Source organism: Pyrus communis, chromosome 1, assembly GCF_041283825.1.
Source record: "Pyrus communis isolate YQ-2024b chromosome 1, ASM4128382v1, whole genome shotgun sequence".
Taxonomy (NCBI): Eukaryota; Viridiplantae; Streptophyta; class Magnoliopsida; order Rosales; family Rosaceae; genus Pyrus; species Pyrus communis.
In genome coordinates this window covers 19,347,702-19,371,655 of record NC_142565.1, presented here as the reverse complement: position 1 = coordinate 19,371,655, position 23,954 = coordinate 19,347,702, and the positions used below count along the sequence as shown (strand labels likewise).

The 23,954-nt window shown below is 38.3% G+C and overlaps 2 protein-coding genes across 2 annotated transcripts; one reads left to right on the top strand and one right to left on the bottom strand.

The window, feature by feature from the left end:
* The first annotated feature begins 219 nt into the window (after window positions 1–219).
* Window positions 220–1,322, top strand: LOC137721448 (uncharacterized). Its single transcript, XM_068460545.2, has one exon. It carries the CDS (start codon window positions 461–463, stop codon window positions 1,037–1,039), a length of 579 nt encoding a protein of 192 aa, XP_068316646.1. The 5' UTR covers window positions 220–460; the 3' UTR covers window positions 1,040–1,322.
* Window positions 1,323–1,545: 223 nt separating this feature from the next.
* Window positions 1,546–13,955, bottom strand: LOC137721383 (Chaperone DnaJ-domain superfamily protein). Its single transcript, XM_068460477.2, has 7 exons — window positions 13,681–13,955; window positions 12,402–12,431; window positions 5,335–5,442; window positions 4,376–4,463; window positions 2,576–2,882; window positions 2,417–2,471; window positions 1,546–1,918 (listed from the first exon to the last, which is right to left on the bottom strand). Exons 1-7 carry the CDS (start codon window positions 13,813–13,815, stop codon window positions 1,844–1,846), a joined length of 798 nt encoding a protein of 265 aa, XP_068316578.2. The 5' UTR covers window positions 13,816–13,955; the 3' UTR covers window positions 1,546–1,843.
* Window positions 13,956–23,954: the final 9,999 nt, after the last annotated feature.

Here is a 23,954-nt window from a genome sequence, read left to right as displayed (position 1 = left end):
AAAAAAAAAAGCACCAAACGGTGACTTAGCCACGCAACAAACCCCATATAGAGCTTTGTAAGCAATTGTGCAAAGGCAAAGAACGAGAGATTCGGTTCTCCAAAAAAAGAAAAAAAAAAAAAAAAGAACGAGAGATTCGGTTCTCCAAAAAAAGAAAAAAAAAAAAAAAAAGAACGAGAGATTCGGTTCTCCAAAAGAAAAAAAAAAAAAAAAAAAGAACGAGAGATTCGTGTGTCTGATACCTTACCTAGTTGTGTCTTACTTGCAAAGAACCAGAGGGAGTAATTTGTAAAAGAAGGTAAGTTTGGCTCCTTCAGAAAAAAATTTCAGCAAATCAAGGGGCAAAAAAGAAAAGAAAAGATAAACTTTTCGAGATCCGTGCCAAAAGTTCATCTTTTCACCATCAGTGTGAGAGTAGGGAGAGTTTATTCTCTCAAGCTCAGCCGCCTTTACACCATCAATGGCGGAGTACGAGAGGCATCAGCTGCAGCAGCAGTCAGGCGGTGGCGGAGGAATCCCCAAAGAGAGAGCTCTGCAAGCCATAAACACAATCATACAGCTCCACTTCGAGAAAACCCTCGAGAAGAAGAGGTCCATCGACCTCCAGAAGAAGGAGCTCCACAAGCTCTTCATCCTCTTCTTCATCTTCCTCGCCCTCGTCTTCTCCGCCCAGTCCTCCGCCTCCTCACGCCTCCAGTGCCGCCACTGCTGGGTCCCAATCATCCTGCTCTCCCTGGCCCACCTCATCTTCTACGTCTCGGTGGCGCAGACGCTCCGGTGCATCAACGGGTTCAAGTACCAGCGGCGCTGCCACAAGCTGACGCTGGGGCTAGCCACCGAGAAGCTGAGGGAGATGAAGGTGAGGCTGAGCGATGAATTCGATGCCCCGATTTCCGACGAGGAATTTGAGATTAATTACCAGGAGCCTCCGGAGGCCTACTTTGCGAAGTTCAAGAGGAACTGGGCTTGCCATTTTGCCTTCTTGATCCTCATCTACTGCTTCATGGTCTCTTCCTCTGTTGTTCTCCTCTGTTTTTAGTTACATTCTTTTCGCCTTTTTGTTTAAGTTAGTTGAGATCTGCTTCAGCCACGGCGTACTGGTTGAACTCGCAGCTTAGAATAGTACCATCGCTTGTAATTTGAAAATTTCGAGCGATGTGAATTTTAGAATCCAAATTTTATTCCTCTCTTTTCAGACATCTTTTTCTTATATTTTGGATGTACCAAGTTTCTGTCCTGGAAAATTTAAATGTCACTCTCTTTCCTTTTGAGATTTTGACAGGAACGATCATATATATTAATCTTAATTAATGAAATTATTATCTCTTAGTATTTGATTGGTACATCGCCAGTGCTTGATTTTGATTAGTTTAGCAATTAAAATTTATAAAAATAATTATTTCGGTCGATTTTTCTCTTTTCTTTGACAACATAATGAACATTTTCTTACACGCGTCAAATTTTTATTTTTGTGTTTCTAACAAAAAATCTAACCGTTAAAAAAATCCAGAATATCTGATACTTTCGAGCATCATAGAAAATCCATTGTTTGAATTGGAATTTGTATTTGAAAAGGATGATGAACCCACCCAAGTGAACATTCAACAGACATGATAACGACTGGGTGCTGAGATTTCTTGTGAAACTTCTTGAGATTATCCTTTTTTGCTTTCTCTCTAAATTTGTCAATAGATTCAACACAACTCCACTTGATGCGCAGAATATTAATACTAATTGGATGAAATAAACAATAATGTTAATCATACACCGGCGGTCCTACGCGAGAGCAAGAGCTCGATTTGAATCGTGAACGCACATAACCGGAACCTTCTGACGCCGAGGCTTAGGCCGGGGTTAATGCATTGCACAGAGATTTGTAGGCATTAAGACAAAGTTTAAATTTCTCTTCGGCGATTTCCTGCAAAGACACACGACTATCTTAGAAGTATATAACAATGAAACAGAAACCGTAGAGCTCTTATGTAATGGTAATATGACAACGGAAAAAAGAGAATGCTCGTGCCAAGCAAGAAACTAGAGCACATAGCAGAGAAACAACAGCGAGTTAAGCAGAGGGTGCAGCAAAACAATCACAGCGGCAGCATTAAAACCCGCTCAAATAAATGAGAGTTCGTCAATTTCATTTTCTTTGTGGCATTGTGATTGCTGATAAGATGTTTCCTTGAAGATTCATAATTTTCTTTCAGTCTTCAGACTGTCAAGTTCATATTATGCACTGAAGAATGAAGATCCATACTTATACAGTGGACTAAAACCAAAATTAAAAGGCTGTTTAACCCGTAAATTTTGCATACATAGCTAACGGCTAACAACTGAATATTATCTTGAACATTGTTTACATTCAAAAGCATTAAACAAGTAAAATTTGTCAAAGATCAAAAGATGAACAACTAACCTGTGAAGTGCCTTGATGCTTGTCAGGATGCCATTTTAAAGCTGATAAATGGAAACTGCCAGAAGGAATAAAAGGATTAAATAATATCCAAAAAAAAATGGTAGAATAGAAAAGAAAAAGAGTTCAAGAATATGAAAAAAAAATAAAATATCAACTTACGCTTTTTTAACATCTTCGGTCTTTAAAGGACCTGTTCGAGGCAGACCGAGAATTGTTCTATCAGAAAATGATCCTATAGTACATGATTCATCATCAGATTCTGTGTCACTACTATTCTCCCATCTCTTACTTCTACTTCTCCAGCTCGATTGCTCTCTCCACTCAAATCCAGATTCTGAATCTTGGTAAGAAGAGTCACGTTGTGAGTTAAAAGACCAGGTGTACCATTTCTTTCCAAATGTCGCCCGAAAGATTTTCTCAGGATCATTGTCATAGTCTTCAGAGAAACTCTCTCTTTTAAACTTCCCTGAACATGTAACAGAGAGAACCATAAAGTTTGTAGGATAAAGTAATGCAAACAAATCATAACCTTTTTTAACCACCTACCAGAAAAAGAACGGCCGGGGTTTTAAAATTCTACCTAAGATCTCTATGTGCTTTCACCATAAGATTAGTAATAACAAGACTTAATGAGCCACGTGGCAGTCCATTTCTTCCGACTTTTGTATCCCTCTTATCTGATTTGGACACCTAAGTACCTCGTTAAGGTACAAATTCCTGCTTGAATTGTACACATGGTCGGGTGAATACCTCTGATCTTATATTCTCAATAGGCCCCCTCAAATGCGACCAGACTGAGCCAAACACACAAGTCAATTATATTGAGCAATGTGGAGCATGTGTGACCGACAATGTGGAGCATGTGTGACCGAGCTAGGTCCAACACGTGAATAAATCTACCATTTTGACACCATGTTCAAGAGAAACACTAAGAAAAAAGACTAGATCATTGTACTGCATTCTTAAAATGACAATACATGAATTTAGTGCATCGTACAATAATCATGCTGCATTTCAGCACATCCATCAACCACCCATCAAGCAAATGGGATGAGAATAACACGAATATCAGTATTTCAACCTGAGATTATTTGTGCAATAACCTACTCTTTCTTATCTTCCAATCCACGGGGATGGAATGGAAGGTAGCTGGATTTAGTATGTAATTAGCTTCAGGTTTAATTTTGTAGGTGAAACAATTTAGCTCTTATAGCTAAGTTTTCTTTCTGTTGAGGTTGAATATTTGAGCACAAGTTTGTGGGAAAGAGTCCATAGTACAGTAGTATAAGGGACCGAAAAATTACATATAACATACGTCCATGTAGTATTCAAAATTTCATTTTTTTAATACAGAGCTGCATAATGTGCTTATAATATGTTTGTTTAACAAAAAAAAAAAAAAAAAAAAAAAACCAGCATATTTTTCTGTACAATTGAGAAGTTCATGCGAAACAGGAGTATTTATCAAAAGCATGTATCCTATTCATATGTTTACCAAGAAGCAATGACTCTAATCAAGTGCAATACCTATACACATGTTCAATAGGAAACCACATCAGGGCTTCCTACAGCCATACATGCACTTTGAGTTAAGACTTCGTGTCCGGTTGTGGGAAGAAAGATTTCATCAAATAAAATTCATTAGAGTTAAGACCTCGTGTCCAGATGTGGGAATTAAGACTCCATCAAATAAAATTGAGTAGAGTTCAGGCATAGTGACCAGTTGTGGAAAAGATACCCACCATCCAGATAAGAGTACACAAAATGTCTCCATCAACAAAAAAACCTACTTGTTGAAATGAGGATAAGTAGATCGGCATATGATATAGCTCAGATGCGGGTGAAAAATCACAAACAATAAATTACAGATCATTAGACAAAAATTATATACATAAAATTATCAAATATAGAAAACATGGGAGAGAAAGGTTTAGATACGAAACAATAAGAAAAGCTTACTTTTCATTTTCTTTTGTTGCGATTTCTCAGCATGTCGACAAGATCTTGATCTATGTTTCTTAGGAGGGCTACCCGAAAAATCTTCATTCTAATTAACATTGAAAACAAACCACAAAATCAGTACATGGAAAAATTGATAAGAGTTCTTTTTTTTATTTTTTTATTTTTTATTTTTTTACCATAAGTAGATACATTCATAATAAATCAGGGAAGCACTATGGGTAAACTCGAAGACAAACTGAGTAGGCTCATTTGGAATAATTCTAAAATGACTGAAAGTGCTTTGGTATAACTGCTTTTGGGTTCCAAAAGCACTTGAAATGCATTCTTGGCATCTTGCAGGAAGCAGTTCAAGTGCATTTCCTGGATTCACTTGCATTTTTACCAAGGATTGGTTCCAAAAGAACTTTCATCAAAAGCATTTTCAATCATTTTAAAGGCACTTCTAAACACAAGAGCTGTTGGAATGTGGAACAAATATAATATCAAGTGCTAGATTTACTGAAACTCTGAAAGTTCGTGGGGGAATCTGTCCTTTGGTTGTTTACATATCATCTGGATTAACAATTAAGGATCCACAAGACCATTAAAATACTTAGAACTATCTCATGATTGGCAGCAAAGGATAAATTTTAGGCTCCAACAACATCAATTATGATCTTTTTCATCACTCTTTTTGAAAATTTCTTTTTCTAAGGAGTCGATTTAAATTATGTGTAGCTATATCCAAAACAAAGTTGAATTCAAGGACATTCGATCAGAACTTAATGTCCAAAAGTATCCTCAAAGTCCATTTAACATTTTAGTGCAACAAAAAAATAGGACATTTCAGTGCATGGTGATGCCCATGCCCACCCTCAATTTAACATCATGTGTAAACCAACACAATTTCCAAAGTGTTTTATATACATGGACTCCAGTAAGACCACTATAAACCAAAAACATGAGGATGAGTCTACCTGAATGTCATGGAATAAACCTTTAGAGGACCCACTGTTGAAGAGGAGGTTTTTCAGGGCCTTCTTTGCATCAGCACGCTTCTGACGTGTTTCGTATCTGATGTAACTCTAAAATACACATTTCATAGGTCAGAGAGGAGGAAAACAGATTTAACATGGAATATAAATTATGCTTACACATTTCGCATCACTTTATGGGCAACCAATTTAACTTGGGACTCAGATTACGATATAAAATCATCTGAATTAGAAAGCTGGAAAGCTAATAAATGTCTAGCAGGTTAAAGACCAACCATGGCTTTTGTTAACATTTATTTAACAGAGTATTTCAAAAACAAAAGGCAACACAATTTGGATAATGACAAGGGAAGCACTACATCTCCAGCATGGGGTTAGACAAAAGAAAAACAACGCAAGATAACGATGCATTTTGCTTATTAGCAAGAATTTGATCAAACATAACTAAAAGCAATTTGATGCAGGGGAAACATTAAGTTTTTCAAGTGTTGAAAAACACACCCACTAGACCTTGTTCTTTAATGTAACCAACGACAATAGACTAAACTAGAAAATATAGAAAACCTTAGAAACACACAAGAATTATACTTGTAAGATCCCACATCGCCTGGGGCAGGGGAGGTGATGTGCCTTATATGTAAATGCCCACCTTCCTATAGTTAGACGCGTTTTGGGTGGAAACCCAAGAACAAATCCGTGAGGGCGTGGCCCAAAGTGGACAATATCTTGCTATGCGGACTAGGATGTGACAATTTGGTATCAAAGCCACTCCCCGGCCGGAAGTGTGCCGACGAGGGGGTCGGGCCCCTAAGGGGGGTGGATTGTAAGATCCCACATCACCCGGGGGAGGGGAGGTGATGTACCTTGTATGTACATACCCACCTCCCTATAGTAAGATGCGTTTTGGTTGGAAACCCAAGAACAAATCAGTGAGGGCATGGCCCAAAGCAGACAATATCTTGCTATACGGACTGGGATGTGACAATACTGGTTCGGCAAAACTTTTGCCTATGTCCAGTTGTGATTTCTCTAAGTAGAGAAATCATCGCTCATTTGATTCATAATAGAGATTACATAACTTTTGCAAACTCTAGAACTAATCTCAAAACTCTCGGCTGTCTCTGGCTGTTTTTCTCTCTAAAAATTAAGCCTTGCCGCACCCTATTTATAGGCATAGGGTGGGCTTACATGTCCCAAGGCTATTGAATTCCTATTTCTAAGTGGATTAGGAAATTGCACTTATCTAAATCCAAATAGACTTCTAGAAATCCAAACCTAAATTGAATAAGGAAAACTGAAATTCTTTCCTAATCCCTCTAGGACAAGCATCAGTATACCTCTAATTTTCCTAAAACAAACCCAAACCGACTAGGACATATTTGACGAGCCAAAAATCCTAACAACCTCCACCTTGGTGAGTCAAACCAAGTCTTGATCGTTGCACCCCTGAGTATCTTTGAACCTTCTTGAAGCAGCTCTGGAAATCTTCAAGAGTCTTCACCTTGGCAATCTTCTCCTTGCCTCAATGCACCTCAAGTGAGGAGGTGCTTCACTTTGATTAATCAATGAGATTGATCAAGTTCAAGCAATGCTTGAACTTCTTGGCTGGCACTATCTTTGTAAGGAAATTTGTGGCATTGTCATCGGTATGAATCTTTTCAATCCAAATCTCCTTAAACTCCACCCAATCTCTGATTTTGTGATACCTTGCTTCAATGTGTTTTGATCTTCCAGAAAAAAACTTGATTCTTTGCCAAGTGAACGGGACTTTGACTATCACACTTCAGCTTCAGCTTCACACAATCTTGAGTGATTCCCATTTGACTTACCCCACTAAGCCAAATTGCTTCCTTTCCAGCTTCGGCCAATGCAATATATTCTGCCCCTATGGTCGACAAAGTTGTAATTGGTTGCAATAGTGCTCTCCAATTGATTGGTCTTCCTGCGCATGTAAACACATAACCAGGAGTTGACCTCTTGTCCAAGTCCCCTACATAATCGGCATCCACATATCCTAACACCCCTACATTTTCTTTTTGCTTCTTAAACATAATCCTTTGTCGCCAAGAACCCTTCAAACAACGCAAAATCCACTTGACTGCATCCCAAATGTTGGTTTCCCGAATTTGCCATGTATCTGGAAATGATACTAATTGCTTGAGCTATGTTGGGATGTGTGCATACCATTGCATACATGAGACAGCCCACGACATTAGCATAAGGCACCTTCTCCATTTCTTGTTGCTCTTCCTCGGACGTAGGATACTGTTGTCCACTTAACCTGAAGTGAGCTGCCAAAGGAGTCGAGACTAACTTTGCTTCTTGCATGTTGAACTTCTCAAGAATCTTCTGAATATACTTGGCTTGTGATATCCAGATCTTTCCAGTGGTCTTATCTCTCTGAATTTCCATGCCACGGATCTTTTGTGCAGCACCTAGATCCTTCATGTCAAACTCCTCACTCAACATCTTCTTCAAGTCTGGAATTCTAGACTTGTCTTGACAAGCAATTAGCATGTCATCCACATATAGCAATAGTAATATGATCATCCCATCTTGGAACACAAGATAGCACACGCATCAGTCATATAAACTTCTTCTAAAATTGATTTTCAGCATGAAGGAATCAAACCTCTTGTACCACTACCTTGGAGACTGTTTCAGGCCATACAGGGACTTCCTTAGCTGACATACTAGGTTCTTTTTCCCATATTCAACAAACCCTTCTGGTTGAGCCATGAAAATTGTTTCCTCTAAATCCCTATGAAGAAACGATGTCTTCACATCCATCTGCTCAATCTCCATGTCATGTTGAGTTGCCATTGCTAAAAGTAATCTGATATAAGTATGCTTGACTATAGGTAAAAATATCTCATCATAATCCACCCCTTCCTTTTGTGAGTACCCCTTAGCCACGAGCCTTACTTTGAATCTCACGGCATCTTGTTCATGCAACCCTTCCTTTTTCCTAAATACCCACTTGCATGCAACTAGCTTTCTATCTTTGGGCTTAGGAACCATCTCCCAAACAGAGTTCTTGTAAAGAGACTCCATTTCTTCTGTTATAGCACTTATCCAACTATCTCACTCATCACTTGCTATAGCTTATCGATAAGTAGTCGGATCTCCTTGACTAATGTTAAGAGCATAATTAACTTCATCTTGGTCAAACCCAAATCTGTCAGGTTTCTTCTTGTTCCAATTAGGTTTGTCCGGTGCTATGCATCTCTGGAATGCAAGTGGATTGTTGGTTGGAGTTTGAACCCTTTGGGATGTCTAGCGAATTGGAGTGCCTTCAATATGTCGTGTTTCTTGCTCCACATGATTCCTAACTGGTGAATGATGCTGAAGCTCTTCTTCTTCCTCAAAACCATCAGATTCGGCCTCTTGCTCGATTTGCTCCACCTGAGCTTCTTCATTTGAACTGATTAATGAAATATTTGTTGCTTCAATTTTAGCATCGTCCATCTTCTCCCTACTGCTCTCGACTTTATTCAGAGGCATGGTTGTCTCATCAAAGACAACATCTCCACTGACAACCTTTTTCCTGTTGTTGAAATCCCAAAGCTTGAAACCCTCAACTCCTTTCTCAAAACCTAAGAATATGCAATGTGTAGACTTCGATTTAAACTTGGACCTTTCATCACTTGGAATATGTGCATAAGCACTATAGCCGAACACCCTAAGCTTGGAATAGTCCACCGGCTTCTCAAACCATACCTCTTTTGCATTCTTAAAACCGAGTACTGTAGATGGTGACCTGTAAATCAAATAACTTGCATGATTAATAGCCTCTGCCCAAAAACTATTAGGCAATACTGCATGAAATCGCATGCTCCTCTCTCTCCATGAGAGTTCGGTTCATCCTCTTAGCAACTCCATTTTGTTGGGGATTCTTCTTTACTGTGAAGTGCCTTATGATGCCTTCTTGCTTGCAGTAATCGGTGAACTCATTACTTGTATATTCACCTCCATTGTCACTTCTCAGGTACTTGATCTTTCTTCCAGTTTGATTCTCGGTTTTTGTTTTCCATTCCTTGGAACTTTGCAAAAACCTCGTATTTCTGCTTCATGAAATAAACCCAAACCTTCCTAGAAAAATCATCCATGAAAGTAACAAAATACCTGGCTCCACTATTTAATTTAGTTGGTGCAAGGCCCCAAACATCTGAGTGAATATAGCTGAATTGCTCCTTGCTTTGGTTATCTGCACTGCTACTTGCGAATGATACCTTTCTTTGCTTTCCGGGAACACAGTATTCACAAAAGCTCAATTTGCAAGATGACACGCCTTCCAACAGGCCTTGCTTATGTAATTCTTGCAACCCTTTCTGGCTTACGTGCCCAAGCCTATGATGCCAGAGTTCAGTCTTGTCTTCTACACTCTGATTTGCAGAAACAACTGCTCCCCTGACTATAGTGGTACCAATTAACTTATACAACTTATTGGGTTGTAGGTCACCCCGCATTACCACTAGCGATCCTGTGGTTACCTTGAGTCTTCCCTTTTTAAACTTGTACCCATAATTGGCCTCATCTAAAGTACACAAGGAAATCAAATTCTTTCGTAGTCTAGGGACATACTTGATGTTCCCCAAAGCTCGTATCATCCCATCGAACATTCTGATTCGAACAATGCCGATTCCTCTTAAAGGAGATGAAGAATCATCCCCCATTAAGACTTCCCCATTGTTGACTTCCTTGTAAGTATTGAACCATTCTCTTACTGCACACATGAAATGTGCATCCGGTATCCAAAATCCAATTTGTGAAAGCCTTGGAGCCTGATGTTACTGAAAGAGGCTCCTCGTCACTCTCATGCTCGGTGACTGCACTAGCTGAACCTAAGCTTCCTTCCATCTTGGCTTTCTTTCTTTCCAAATCTTGCAGTTCCTCTTCCAATGATCGGCTGAACCACATTCGAAGCAACCTTCCTTCTTTTTCCTCTTGGATTTTGACCTACCTCTATTGCCGGTTTTCTCTTCCTTTGTCTTTTCCCGCCCCCTCTCCTTGGATTTGGCATAAGGACCTTGAGAGCTTTCAGTTATATCATCCAGTTTAGCATATGACTAAAAAGCTTGAATTACGTCTTCAAGCTTCAGAGACTCTTTTCCAAACATTAAGAGTTGTTCGAAAATGCTTGAAAGATGAAGGTAGAGACCTCAACAAGATGATAGCCATATCATCATCTTTGTAAATTTCTTCGACCTTTTGAAGATTAGTTGTGCAATTCTGGAACCTGCATACGTGATCTTCAATATCATCTCCTTCTTTTAGTCGAAGCCCGAATAGTTCAACCTTTAGAAAAAGTTTATTGGACACGATTTTGCCCATATAAACATTCTCCAACTTTTCCCATGCTTCCTGGGCAATCCACTTTTTCGGTGATGTGTGACCAAACTGATCTTGTGAGATGGATCTTGAGGGAACTCTTGGCCTTCTTGAGAACCTTAGTCCATGCTGCTTCTGTCATGTTTTCCGGCTTCTCACCATCGAGTGTATCGTCCAAATCCTACTGTATCAGTACGTTCTTCATCATCCTTTGCCAGTCTATGAAGTCATCCTTTCCGTCAAAGGGTTTTGACGTAGGTTCTGGATTCACATTCATCTTCCCTTTTGACGTCGTAGAACACCTTGATCCTAGCTCTGATACCAATTGTTGAAAAACACGCCTGCTAGACCTTGTTCTTTAATGTAACCAACAACAATAGACTAAACTAGCAAATGTAGAAAAACTTAGAAACACACAGGAATTATACTGGTTCGGCAGAACTTTTGCATACGTCCAGTTGAACTTTTGCAAACCCCATAACTAATCTCAAAACTCTCGACTATTTTTTCTCTCTAAAAATTAAGCCTTGCCGCACCCTATTTATAGGCATAGGGTAGGCTTACATGTCCCAAGGCTAATTGAATTCCTATTTCTAAGTGGATTAGGAAATTACATTTAATTCAAATAGACTTCTAGAAATCCAAACCTAAATTGAATAAGGAAAACTGAAATTCTTTCCTAATCCCTCTAGGACAAGAATCGGTTTACCTCTAATTTTCCTAAAACAAACCCAAACCGACTAGGACATATTTGACGAGCCAAAAATCCTAACATCAAGCTACAATGAAGTTGGCAATTAACGGCAGCTGGAGTGAATGCACAGAATAAAATCACCAAAAGACAGCAAAGTAGGCAATCAATTATTACGCCAACATTAAAAACACACTAATATTATATGATAGATTATTCACTATGCCTAGCATATGATTTTCACTTAGTTTGCGACTGGAAATGACCCAGAAAGAGAGCACAATCAGGAGGGAGAGCACTGAACCATCCATGACTCAAGAACCTAAAATGCCTGTTTCAAGACCTTTCAATTGCTTGGAGCTCTAATTTTCATATGGGGCAGACACATATATAGATCAGGACCTTTCTTAAATTCCTAAGTACCACATGTGCTAAGCAAAAACATTAATGACAACAAATCTAAAGTCGTATAGTGGTTGGTGGAACATAGTTATTTTCCTATTGTCTGAAGAATCAGACCTCATAAGGTAGATTGAAGACAAAATACTCCTTCAAAATCAATCATTAAGCATCAAGATACTGTCTTGGAGATTAATGACAGTATCTCGGGCATCCAGATAGTATCTTGATGCTTAATGATTGATTTTAGAGGAGAATCAGACTACAGAAAAAAAAAAAAAAAAAAAAAAAAAAAAAATCCCTAATAATACGAGTCTGTTTTTCAGTTGAAAACTCAGTATCTTGAGACCTTCTTGTTCCTTTGTGTTTTCTTGGTCTTGTTGGTGACGAAAAAAGAGAAGATGTGGGGAAGGGTGTGTCCTCCCTCTCCAACTAGTGATATGTCTGTTCAATACCCTTAATCCTCGTATTGATTCCATAGTAATAAATAGGAAACCGCTGTTTTAATTAAAATGATGAGAACAGATAACAGCCATGTGTGCAGTGCCACTTTTTGCTTCCAACCTTGCACTATTGGCATGTATTTTCACATGCTATAGGAGAATTGCGAAATTAACAAACTTAATACCTTTGTTGGTTGTTGACTGCTTTTTACATCCTGCAAAAACATTTGAATCAGCAATTATTCTCATACAAAGTACAACAGTGTTAGTTAATAAAATTATAAGGATTTTAAAACAGGTAAGCATTCATCACAAACTTGAAGATACAGATCACACAAACAAATTTGAACTACACCTAACACTGTTAGGATCTCAAGGAACCCCACCCCTTATTAGACCAACAGAACGTATAACAAGACGACTGACATTTAACCACTTATCTTACAGATTCTCTATACCTTGAAGTCAAAGGTGAAAGAACAATAATATTAAAAACTTAAAAATAATGACCATAAATCAGTGCCAAGACCAACAGTATTGCAAGTCTTTACTGCAAAGAGAGGATAAATATCCTCACATACTAGGGTAACCAACCTAAAGGTTAACTGAACAGAGGAAATGGCCCAAGTTAAACCTTCAAAATAGCCAAAAAGGTTGTGAACAAACTTAACACCAAATGACAAGAAAGCCAAAAGATTAAGCAAACGATTGTCAAGTTATTCCATCATCGGTTTCAAGAGGAAAGTGAGCAAAGAAAACCTACAAAGTGATTCCCGAACACATATAACTCTGATAAATAAACAAAAAAAATTGAAAAAAAAAAGACAAACTTTATGGAAATTAAACCAAATTCATGGTTCACATGCATTTTATATGTACCATAAAATTCTGATTACAAGATAAAACAAGTCATACCATGGAATCGTACAGATTCGCAATGAGAAACAAAATTTTAGAATTCCCCCAACAACTAAAGGAATAATAATGGAAATTAAACAATCCTCAATCAAGGACATTGTCAGCTTCACAGTATCGACAAAATACAAATACTAACGAGCACAGAGCAACTAGATAACGCGTTTGCATAGAGAAAGCTCTGCTTATGAACAATTACAAAAGAACCGATCTCATTTCATTAAAAACGTATTGGTATTACTTTTTGGATAGCAAACATTTGATTATTATAAATAAAATTTTATAAAGCATCTACGAAAGATGAACACCACGCACGCATCTATTTATACACGAAAATTAATCTTTTCCTTCTCCATTTAATTATTTACCAACCCAAAATCCTAACTTGATCATATAAATTATAATTAACCCCTCCAAACAAACAGAATGAATACATGATTTACAAAATTTCCTCAATTGGGTATTGAGCAAAGGAACAAAACAAACAAGACCAATTAACCATCTTTTTATTTTTCACGCGTGAAAGAAAAAGGAGAAAAGTAAACTCACAAAGGTCCATTTGTTCTTCCACTTCTCACACGAAGCAGGAGTAGAATGGAATGAAACGAAACGGGTAGCTGCAGAAGTTGATGAAACCAATGAATTCTTGAGGAGCAAGACGTTTCTCCATCTGGGTATTTGCATTTATGGAGGGAATGGAAATCTGTAAATTTTCTGCCAAGAAAAATGAACTATCTGATTCTTCGCGCGGAGGGGAGGTGCCTTGGTCTGTGGCTCGGAGTTTGGGTTTCATATGACCGAGAGATTGAGCACGAAACTGCGTGGGCTCAGGCTGTGAGAGAGAATCCAGAAGAAAAATTGGGCTGGTTTGGCATTTTAGACCTTACCCGTTAATCTCGACACAACCCACCTGTTAAAATTAGCATTTAGGTGAATGCTTAATAAGCCAATCGTTAACGGATGAACAGTTAATCAATTGTTAAATAACGGATCATTTTGAGCGTACCTGTTAACATTTTTCTTTTTTTTTGAACAAAAGATATGATCTACACTAAGACCATCTTCAACCGTTGGGCTAAAAGCCATATTTTTTAGTCCGGAAAATTTAGCTTTTAGTCCAGAAACAACTTTTCTGCTCCAACCCTTCTGACCTAAAATTTTAACCCGAAATTATTAAAGAATGAACTTAGGCTAATTCTTTTCTTAAATTTACTTTTTTTTTAAAATTATGTAGACTATTGTAAATTAATTTTATGAACATTTTAATCTAAAAATATTTAAATTCCAATAAATATTGAAAAATCACTAAATCGATACATGTGAAGCACATACAAAACACATGTGAAGCACATACACATGGGACTCATATAACCTTCACCTATCTTCTATGTAAACACAAATTGAATATTAGTTGATAACACAATCTTTCAACCTTCAATCATCCTCTATGTAACACACAAATTGAATATCAGTTGATCACACAATCTTTCAACCTTCAATCATCCTTTATATTCAACATTCTTTCAACTTTCAAAGTGTTTTTGTTTCCTAAAATTCCTCAATATCTCATCAATGGGTGATAGAAGAAGGAGTAGCAGGGCAATGCAGATGGCACAATACCAAGCAAGCCTTGACCTTGAGGATGCAGAAATGATCAACGTAGAAGCTGAATTTGCAAACTCGCTTATGCAATATGAGCACCATGCCAAATCTAGCTATCGTGGTTCTGTCACAGGACGTTCATTTGTGCAGCGTGATAGAGAAGAGTGTCATGACTAAATGATGAAAGATTTATTCATCGAGCTTCCGAGATTTCCTGTTCATGATTTTCAAAGGTAGTTTCAAACGAGGAGAGAGCTTTTTGAAAGCATCTTGAACGCAGTTATCAATCATGACCACTACTTTGCAAGGAAGATAGATGTAGTAGGCCGACAAAGTCTATCACTTTATCAGAAGCTCACATTTGCATTTCGTATGCTAGCCAATAGGTGCTTTGCAGACTCAATTGACGAGTATTGCCAACTTGCGGAGCCTATTGCTATTGAGAACCCGAAGCGCTTCTGTAAGGCAATTGAAACCATATATGGAGCCACATACCTCCGCAAACCAAATCATGAAGACTTGAAGAGGCTTCTACGTAAGGCAAACAAAAGAGGTTTCCCTGGAATGATAGGAAGTCTTGATTGTATGTATTGGGAGTGGAAGAATTATCCTACTACTTGGGTTGGCCAATTCAAGGGCCATTATAACAAGCCAACTATCATGCTCGAGGTTGTGGCATCTTACGACACTTGGATTTGGCATGCATTCTTCGGCGCTCTTGGATCAAACAACGATATCAATGTTCTTTGGTCTTCTCCTCTGTTCGATGATGTTGTCAATTGATGGGCACCAGAATTTCGGTACAAGGTAAATGGTAATAGGTATGAGCTAGGTTACTACCTAACTAATTGTATTTATTCAAGTTGGTCTACCTTTGTCAAAAGTTTTTCTCATCCCGATAGTGCAAAGAAGAAATTATTTTCACAGAGGCAAGAGTCTTACAGGAAGGATGTGGAGAGTGTTCAGGATCCTACTAGCTCAATGGGTAATTGTTAGAGGGCCTGCTTGACTTTGGCATACCGAAGACTTCCATTCAATCATGATGACGTGCATAATTTTGCACAACATGATTGTGGAAGATGAGTACATCAAAATTGAAGAAGATTCAAATGAAGATGTGGATGATGACCAACCAACACTTGTGAAAGCTATGGTAAGAGATGTTGAATATCTTGCTGCAACCACGTATGAGACCCAATAGGATAGGATTACATTGAGTGAGTATATGAGACATTTAAGTGGAATTCAAGCTCCTCAAGGTCATGACACACTCCGCAAGGATTTGGTTGATCATGTATGGTGCTGAGAAGGTGAACGTTGATGATGTTGGTGTATTAATGTGTTCTTGTGTTATGTAATAATTTTAAGTGTACTATGTTGGTGTATTTATGTGTTCTTGTGTTATGTAATAATTTTAAGTGTTCTTGTGCAAAATCATTGAAGGCATCTGGATGTGCAAAATTATTGTAGCGTCTTCTTGTGCAAAATTATTGAAGTGTCTTCTTGTGCAAAATTATTGAAGGCATCTGGATGTGCAAAATTATTAAAGTGGCTTCTTGTGCCAAATAATAAGTACAATAATTATTGAAGGCATCTAGATTAATAGAAAAAGTAATTAATAAACCATAAATTTAATACACACGACAACTAATAAAGTACATAAACTTAATACAAACAACAATTCATAAACCACATAAATCACATAAACTTAATACAATCGATAATTCATAAACTACATAAACTTAATAATGATATCCACCATCTTCACTTGGTGGTGGACTTAGGATATAGGGTTGAGATGATTCATAATCTTGAAATATGCTCCTTGTGGCATGCTTTCGCAAAATTCCCTTTTACTTACCACGTAAGAACTTCTTCCTCTCTGAAGTGTATTTGTTGAGGTCCTCCATCATGAAATTAATTTCGAACCTATCTTGCTCCCTATCCTCTTCTTCCTTCATTTGCAAACGCATTTGGGCCGCTTTTTCTTAGTGAGCGCTATGAGTTTCGCTCGATCTTGCAAATCCGGTAGCAATGTGTCCACTTATCGAATCTTGGGACTTCCCTTTTCTCTTTGCTTCCTTTTACTTATCTCTTCCCGGAGGCCTTGCAAAAGAAGGAGTTGGGGTCATTTCATCGACACCCTCACCTTCATCGACACCTTCATCTTTGGCATTTGTCGGTGTGGCTTCACATTGAAATAATCTTCCCCATTGTTGGTCCACATTGGTTCTCCACCTCGGACAATCCTTGAGGACGTCCCAAGCATGTTGCAACTTAAAAACTTAATTTTTTGGTGTTACTCTTGTCTTGTAAATTTCCATTGCTTTGTCACCCTATGCAAAAAATACATAAAAACAATTAGTTGCAAAATAATATTATTTACATGACAAATAAAATATCAACAAAAAAACCCACAATTTCTGCGGCGCTCCTTCCACTAGCCATGCCAACCACGGCTTTCTCCAAGCTTCCCTTCCATAAAGTGCATGCTTTGTTGATAGTCTTCCACCTATCGTAAACACCACCATCGTCCCTCTCGCCGCCGTTGAAGTTTTCATGAAACTTTTCAATGATTTTATCCCACAAAACCTTTTTATTTTGATTCGTGCCAACTACACCATCTTTACTAATAGAAACCCATGCCAAGCATAAAGCAACATATTCCTTATAGGTCCAATTACAACCTCTAATATGATCTCTTGCCATGTTGAACAATTTGAAAATTGAAAGAAATGGTAGAAAGAAAAATTGGAAGAATCGTAGGAGAAAATTGAGTTTTGTGTGGATGTTTGAACAAATACATAGGTATTTATAGAGTTTTTGGGTGAATTTTGAGTTAAATAATTTTTTTTAATTATTTTAGCCGTTGGATTTAAATTTGGGCCGTTAGATCTTTTTTTTACCGTTAGATTTGATTATATTCGATCTTAGCCGTTAAATTCAATGTATTTTAAAATAACATTTTAAAAAAAAAAACAAAATTTGAATTTGGACTGTTAGATCAACCAACGGTCCAAAAATGTGAGCCGTCCGATGAATAAAAGAGTCGTTGGGCTCATAATTGTGGCCAATAGCGGCCCTGAATATGGGTCCCACCCTGTATGGCACTTTTGGCTGACGCCTACTTGGGGCGAGTTGTGTGCATCATTGGGTTAAGAGTGGGCTGGGCTTGGGCACGTCCACGCATTTCTGGGCTATTTCTTGGGGGTATTTGGCCTTAGTTTGGCATTTGGCTTTTAGCCCAAAGATTTGGCTTGGGTTGGGTTTGCGGCGGGGGGGGGGGGGGAATAAGTGGGGAAATTTGGCAAATAGCCCAGGGTTGGGTTTAGTCTAAAGGGAGGGTGGGCTTAGTCTCACAATAGGCTATTAATTACAATGGGCTAGTAATAATGTGGTTGAGGGTGTTCATGTAATTTGCTACAGAAGACTAAAGACCAAGTTGAGTCAGGCATTTCTTCGAACATAAGATAGGGGTGTCGTGAAAGAAGAAGATCAATATGTTTTCCTAAAAAGCCGATGCGTGGACATGATCAGGCTCCGAAACGACAATGTGGGGATGAGAAATCCACCCTTATCACGTAAAGATGACATTGTATACAGCAATCCCAGATTTTTTGAGAGGTGGGTGTTTGGCAGCGTTTGAGGTTTCAAACACCGTCGTGGTGGCTGTGGAGATGCAGAGGACGGAGAAAGAGATTGGAGTTTTGAGGAAAATATGTACATAGTGAGAAACGGTATGGTTTTGGAAGAGGGAATGGAAGTTGGGACGGTGATTTTGGTGAGAAGTAGGAGTGTGCCTAAAATGACTTCGGGTAAAATAAAAAGATGGGCGACTAAAGATAAGCTGGGTGGTGGGAGCTCTGTTTCAAGTTTAGGGGGAGGGAATTTTAGAAAAATAATCAAATTTTGGATCCCATATAGAATTATAACCATCGCTTTAATTTTATGATAATTGTAATCAAAACTTGATGTTAAAGTACTACTGTACACTTAATATCAGAATTTCTCACAACAACCAATAATACTGTATATCTAAATATAGATGGAGAGAGTTTTCTGATTTCCACATTATTTTTGGAAAATTGGCGTCAATTTGAGAAATTAATCTCTATCATTTTTTGTTTTCATTATTCTATGTAACCTTTAAACTACCTTTAGATTTGTAACTTTTAAATATAACTTTGGATGTCTGTTGTCACATCCTAGGCTTGACTCCACCGTAGCACGATATTATCCGCTTTAGACCCCGACCACGCCCTCACGGTTTTGTTTCTGGGAACTCACAGGAGAATTTCCCAGTGGGTCATCCATCCTGGGATTGCTCTTGCGCGAACTCGCTTAACTTCGGAGTTCCTACGGAACCCGAAGCCAGTGAGCTCCCAAAAGGCCTTGTGCTAAGTAGAGATGAGACTATACATATAAGGCATAAAGGATCCACTTCCCTGGGCAATGTGGGATGTTACAATCCACCCCCTTAGGGGCCCAATGTCCTCGTCCGCACACTTCCGGCCAAGGATTGGCTTTGATACCAAATTGTCACATTCTGGCCCGGGCCCCTACTACATCCTTGGCTCGACTCCACCGTAGTATGATATTGTCCGCTTTGGGCCCCGACCACGCCCTCACAGTTTTGTTTCTGGGAACTCACACAAGAACTTCCCAGTGGGTCACCCATCTTGGGATTGTTCTCGTGCGAACTTGCTTAACTTCAGAGTTCCTATGGAACCTGAAGCCAGTGAGCTCCCAAAAGGCCTCGTGTTAGGTAGAGATGGGAATATACATATAAGACATAGAGGATCCACTCCCCTGGACGATGTGGGATGTTACTTTTGCAACCTTTAAAGCAAAATAAAAACGTGATTTTAAAAAAATAAAAAATAAAAAATAAAAACAAAGCCTTAGAAATTAAATTGTTAGGCATCTTGGTACTTCAAATAAGATACTAAAATTGATAGGTGATTGAATAATGAAAGTGCAGCCAAAGGTAAAAATTGTATCCTTTTGCAAAAATTCAGAAAGTTGAAAAAAAGTAGTTTAAAAGTTATAGAGAATAATGGAAAACAAAAAAGTGATAGAGATTAATTCATCATTTAAGGGTTGTTTAAAGGTTTGTATTTTGTTTATTGTGAGAAACCCTAATATCAAGGGTAATAGTACTTTTACATCAATTTTTGGCTATAATTATCATATAATTAAAACGATAGCTATAATTCTATATGGAGTCTAAAATTTGGTTATTTTTCCAAATTTACCAATTTCAGGGTTGGAGTTGGTGAGAGTGAGGAGAGAGGTGGCGGGAGAGAAGGTGGAGAAAAGTGGTCGTGGGTGAAGAAAGAGAAGACATCTTTCTTTTGTTCTCATTGAATTAGACCTAGAATTTGTGTCATGTTTTCCGTATTCATGTCGTTTTCGTGTCATACCCTATATCTTAACGGGTTGTGTCACATCCCCGCCCGGGGCGGATCACTTCCTGGGCCCGCTCCACCACCGTAGCACGATATTGTCCGCTTTGGGCTTACCATTCCCTCACGGTTTTGTTTTTGGGAACTCACGAGCAACTTGCCAGTGGGTCACCCATCATGGGATTGCTCTAGCCCCCTTCTCGCTTAACTTCGGAGTTCCTACGGAACCTGAAGCCAGTGAGCTCCCAAAAGGCCTCGTGCAAGGTAGGGATGGGAATATACAATTAAGGATCACTCCCCTGGGCGATGTGGGATGTTACAATCCACCCCCTTAGGGGCCCGACATCCTCGTCGGCACACCACAGCCAGGGTTAGGCTCTGATACCAAATTGTCACATCCTCGCCCGGGGCGGATCACTTCCCGGGCCCGCTCCACCTCTGTAGCACGATATTGTCCGCTTTGGGCTTACTATTCCCTTACGGTTTTGTTTTTGGGAACTCACGAACAACTTCCCAGTGGGTCACCCATCATGGGATTGCTCTAGCCCCCTTCTCCCTTAACTTCGGAGTTCCTACGAAACCCGAAGCCAGTGAGCTCCCAAAAGGCCTTGTGCAAGGTAGGGATGGGAATATACAATTAAGGATCACTCCCTTGGGCGATGTGGGATGTTACAGGTTGTGTCTTGTAACACCCGTTAAAATGACCGGGTAATATGGCCCGACCCAAACTCGACCAATTAATATTAACAGGTAATATGATTCGACCTGTTACCCGTTAAAGAAAATATATTTTAAACCAATAAATAATCAAATGAAAAACATAATAGTAAACTAGTATATACATATCACATTTTCACATAAATACTACTACAAAACATAAAAACACATTTGCCTTTCAAGTATTACATAAATATTAATTAATTAGAAGTGTGAAAAATATATAAACAAATATATAAACACTCGTAATGACAAGCTTTACAACTTTTGTGAAGGGCTCAACTTTGAAATTCGCCACTATAAACACATAAACTATACATCGAAATTTAACTGTTGATTGTCGTTTACATTTACTGTGACATCTTGTCCTGAGTTTAATATTATTTTATTTTCTAAACTGGAGAATTACGAAAATACCCTTGACAAACTAAATTCATGGATGTTTGAGTCCTTATCACTCTTATCACTCTATACATATTTCTAGGTAGTACATGTCCTTACGAACATGTGAGCGTGAATGAGTCATAAATCATATGATTTATGCATAAGTTATCGGTATTACAGGCTGCAGAATGTAATATCGATGGCTTAATTGTTGGGTTCATTAAGTAAATGGGCAAGTAGGCCCATTGATGTTAGTATTTTATTAATTAGGCCTCGTGCCTATTTAATTATTATTTGGGCTTGACCCAAAGGCGCGCACACACATGTTCTCGTAGAACTCGATGATACAAATGCATGGGCGCAAGTAGAATCGAATTCGGAGCTATAATGAAGAATTTAAGAAACACTTAATACCAAGGGCAAATTGGTAACTTCATGTTGGGAAGATATTTTCTATTTTGTTTTGTGACCTAAGTGGGGCCCACACCCCACTCCTCCCTTGTCTGCGTGTCCTCTTCTAGAACTCTCGGACTTCTCTCTTCCTTTCCATTATTTCAATCTCTCTCTAACTCTCTCTCATGTCACCCCTCTCTCTCACTCAAACTCTCGCTCTTTACCTTTCTCTTTCTCTCTGTGTAAAGCAGAAGTTGAGCACCACCACTCGTTCACGCCAGCGAGCCTTACCACCAGACCACTACGACGTCCTGTTCTTCCCCTTCTTTGTAAAACACAGACCATAAACTCGAACCCATACTCGAAACCCTACACTACACAGTGGTTGTTGCACCATGATTGTGTGATGTTTGGTTGGAAGTTTCATGCAAAATCAACATAGGGGAATTTTCTCCTTAGTTTTCCAATGACTGACCAGCCATTTTTAGACCATTTTTGCGGTCATCTTGAAAATTAACTTGACACACAAAATAAACCCTATTGTTGACAATTGTAGTATATATCAACACAAATAAGACTTAAAAACACTAAACTAGACTTTATAGACTCAAAACTAACTTAAAACACTCAAAACACCAGCAAACAATAAAAAAGACTCAATTCCAGACCTAACAAGTGATTTTGACGAAAATAAGACTTAACTTGACTAAAAAGACTAAAAGAAAATAGATTTTGACTCAAATAACAAGACTAAATGAAAGGGGGAATGTTTTTGACGAATTTAAAACTTAAAACAGAAACTTTGCATAAAATACTTTGTAAAAACGAATTTGGTGAATTAAAATAGGTGAAAGGCTAGTTAGAGGGTTCATCTCCACACATGACATATGCATACAAACCAATTTCCAGTTATTATTCCTTTAGACTATGAATGACAATGCCCCAAATTAACTATGAAAAGCACAAATTAACTTTCAGATTTTCCTTAACTCATTGAATTGGACAGGATATGCATCACAACCAAATTATCCTTATCAAGTTCCTTAACTATGAAAAGCATGATAGAAAGACATATCAAGGGTCATTAAGTTCTTTGAAAACCATAAGCATTGATGAGGCATTCATAACTATGAAAAGCATGATACTTATACCAAGGATTTACTTAACACAATCATGACTAGTGACTTCCACTACTTGTGAATATAAGTTCATAATGATTTGGTGAAACTCCCTTATACTCTAGCATCAAATTCATGCATGCAAATTAAGTGTCGACCCTCAATCAACATACATAAACAAGTTTTGATAACTCAGATAAGCAAATCACATTGAAGACTCAAGAAACAATAACTGGATGTAATCAATTCATATAAAACATATAATCATGGCTTTGAATTCACCTCCAACTATAAAGAAATTAGTTCCTCATGTTCATCATAATTGAAAACCAAATTAAAATAAACATTGAACTAAAACTAAGGATAGAAAGAACCCAGAAACGTTCCACACTCCAATGGCAAAATTCGAACTCTCCTTGGATGGTGGCAAGCACGGCACAAGTCCTCATTTCCTTCCTTCCTTGTTGCGGCACTAGGGTGAATTATGGTGTTTGATGGTTGAATGTATGAATGAATGTATGAGTGAATGGATGATTGATATATGCGACAAAGAAATGTATTTATAGGCTAGGGTTTTGCACAATTTCTGAAGGGAAAAGGATTGCACAATCCTAAGGGAAAAGGACTAGGGTTACACGGCAAAGACCAAGGAGGAAAGGGAAAAGGATTGCAGGTTGTAGAGCTTCTAGAAAAGGGAGAAGGCGCCACCTTTCTAGGGATTCTAGAAACAATGTGTTTTTTTGGCAGAAATTAGGACTTTTAGAAGGGATAAAGGGGAAGGGTGCGGCGCTCTTTTAGGAACAGATAAGACTCCTAGAAATCAGGCTTTTAAGTCCCCTTGCAGTTAGAAATAAGATAGAACAAGATTAGGTGAGGATAAGGTTTGGATAAGATAAGGTTATTTGGATAATGTTCCATGTTTCTTGCTCTTTCCTTATCTTCTTTGTCTTGAACTTGTTTCTCTAGATTTGTAGCATGTGCCTAGCCTCTTTTGACTTGAAATTCGTCCATCCACCTTGCTCCATATGCAAGCCATCCATAATAAGCCCAAAACTGCTCCAAAATGCACCAAAATGCACTTTCTTGCCAACTTTGCCATTAGGACCTACAAACACACGAAAATAGATTAAAACACTATAATAAATGGAAACTAACTATATAAATGCAAGAAAACAAGCTAACTAAGTCGCATAAATATGCTCCT

Bases quoted from the DNA above. Each gene is read 5' to 3' on its own strand.
- LOC137721448 (XM_068460545.2), top strand. From the start codon at position 461: ATGGCGGAGTACGAGAGGCATCAGCTGCAGCAGCAGTCAGGCGGTGGC.
- LOC137721383 (XM_068460477.2), bottom strand. From the start codon at position 13,815: ATGCAAATACCCAGATGGAGAAACGTCTTGCTCCTCAAGAATTCATTG. The intron at 12,432-13,680 runs GTGAGTTTACTT...ATGTTTTTGCAG, and splicing joins GGAAGAACAAATGGACCTTT to GATGTAAAAAGCAGTCAACA. The intron at 1,919-2,416 runs GTTAGTTGTTCA...GTGTCTTTGCAG, and splicing joins AGCATCAAGGCACTTCACAG to GAAATCGCCGAAGAGAAATT.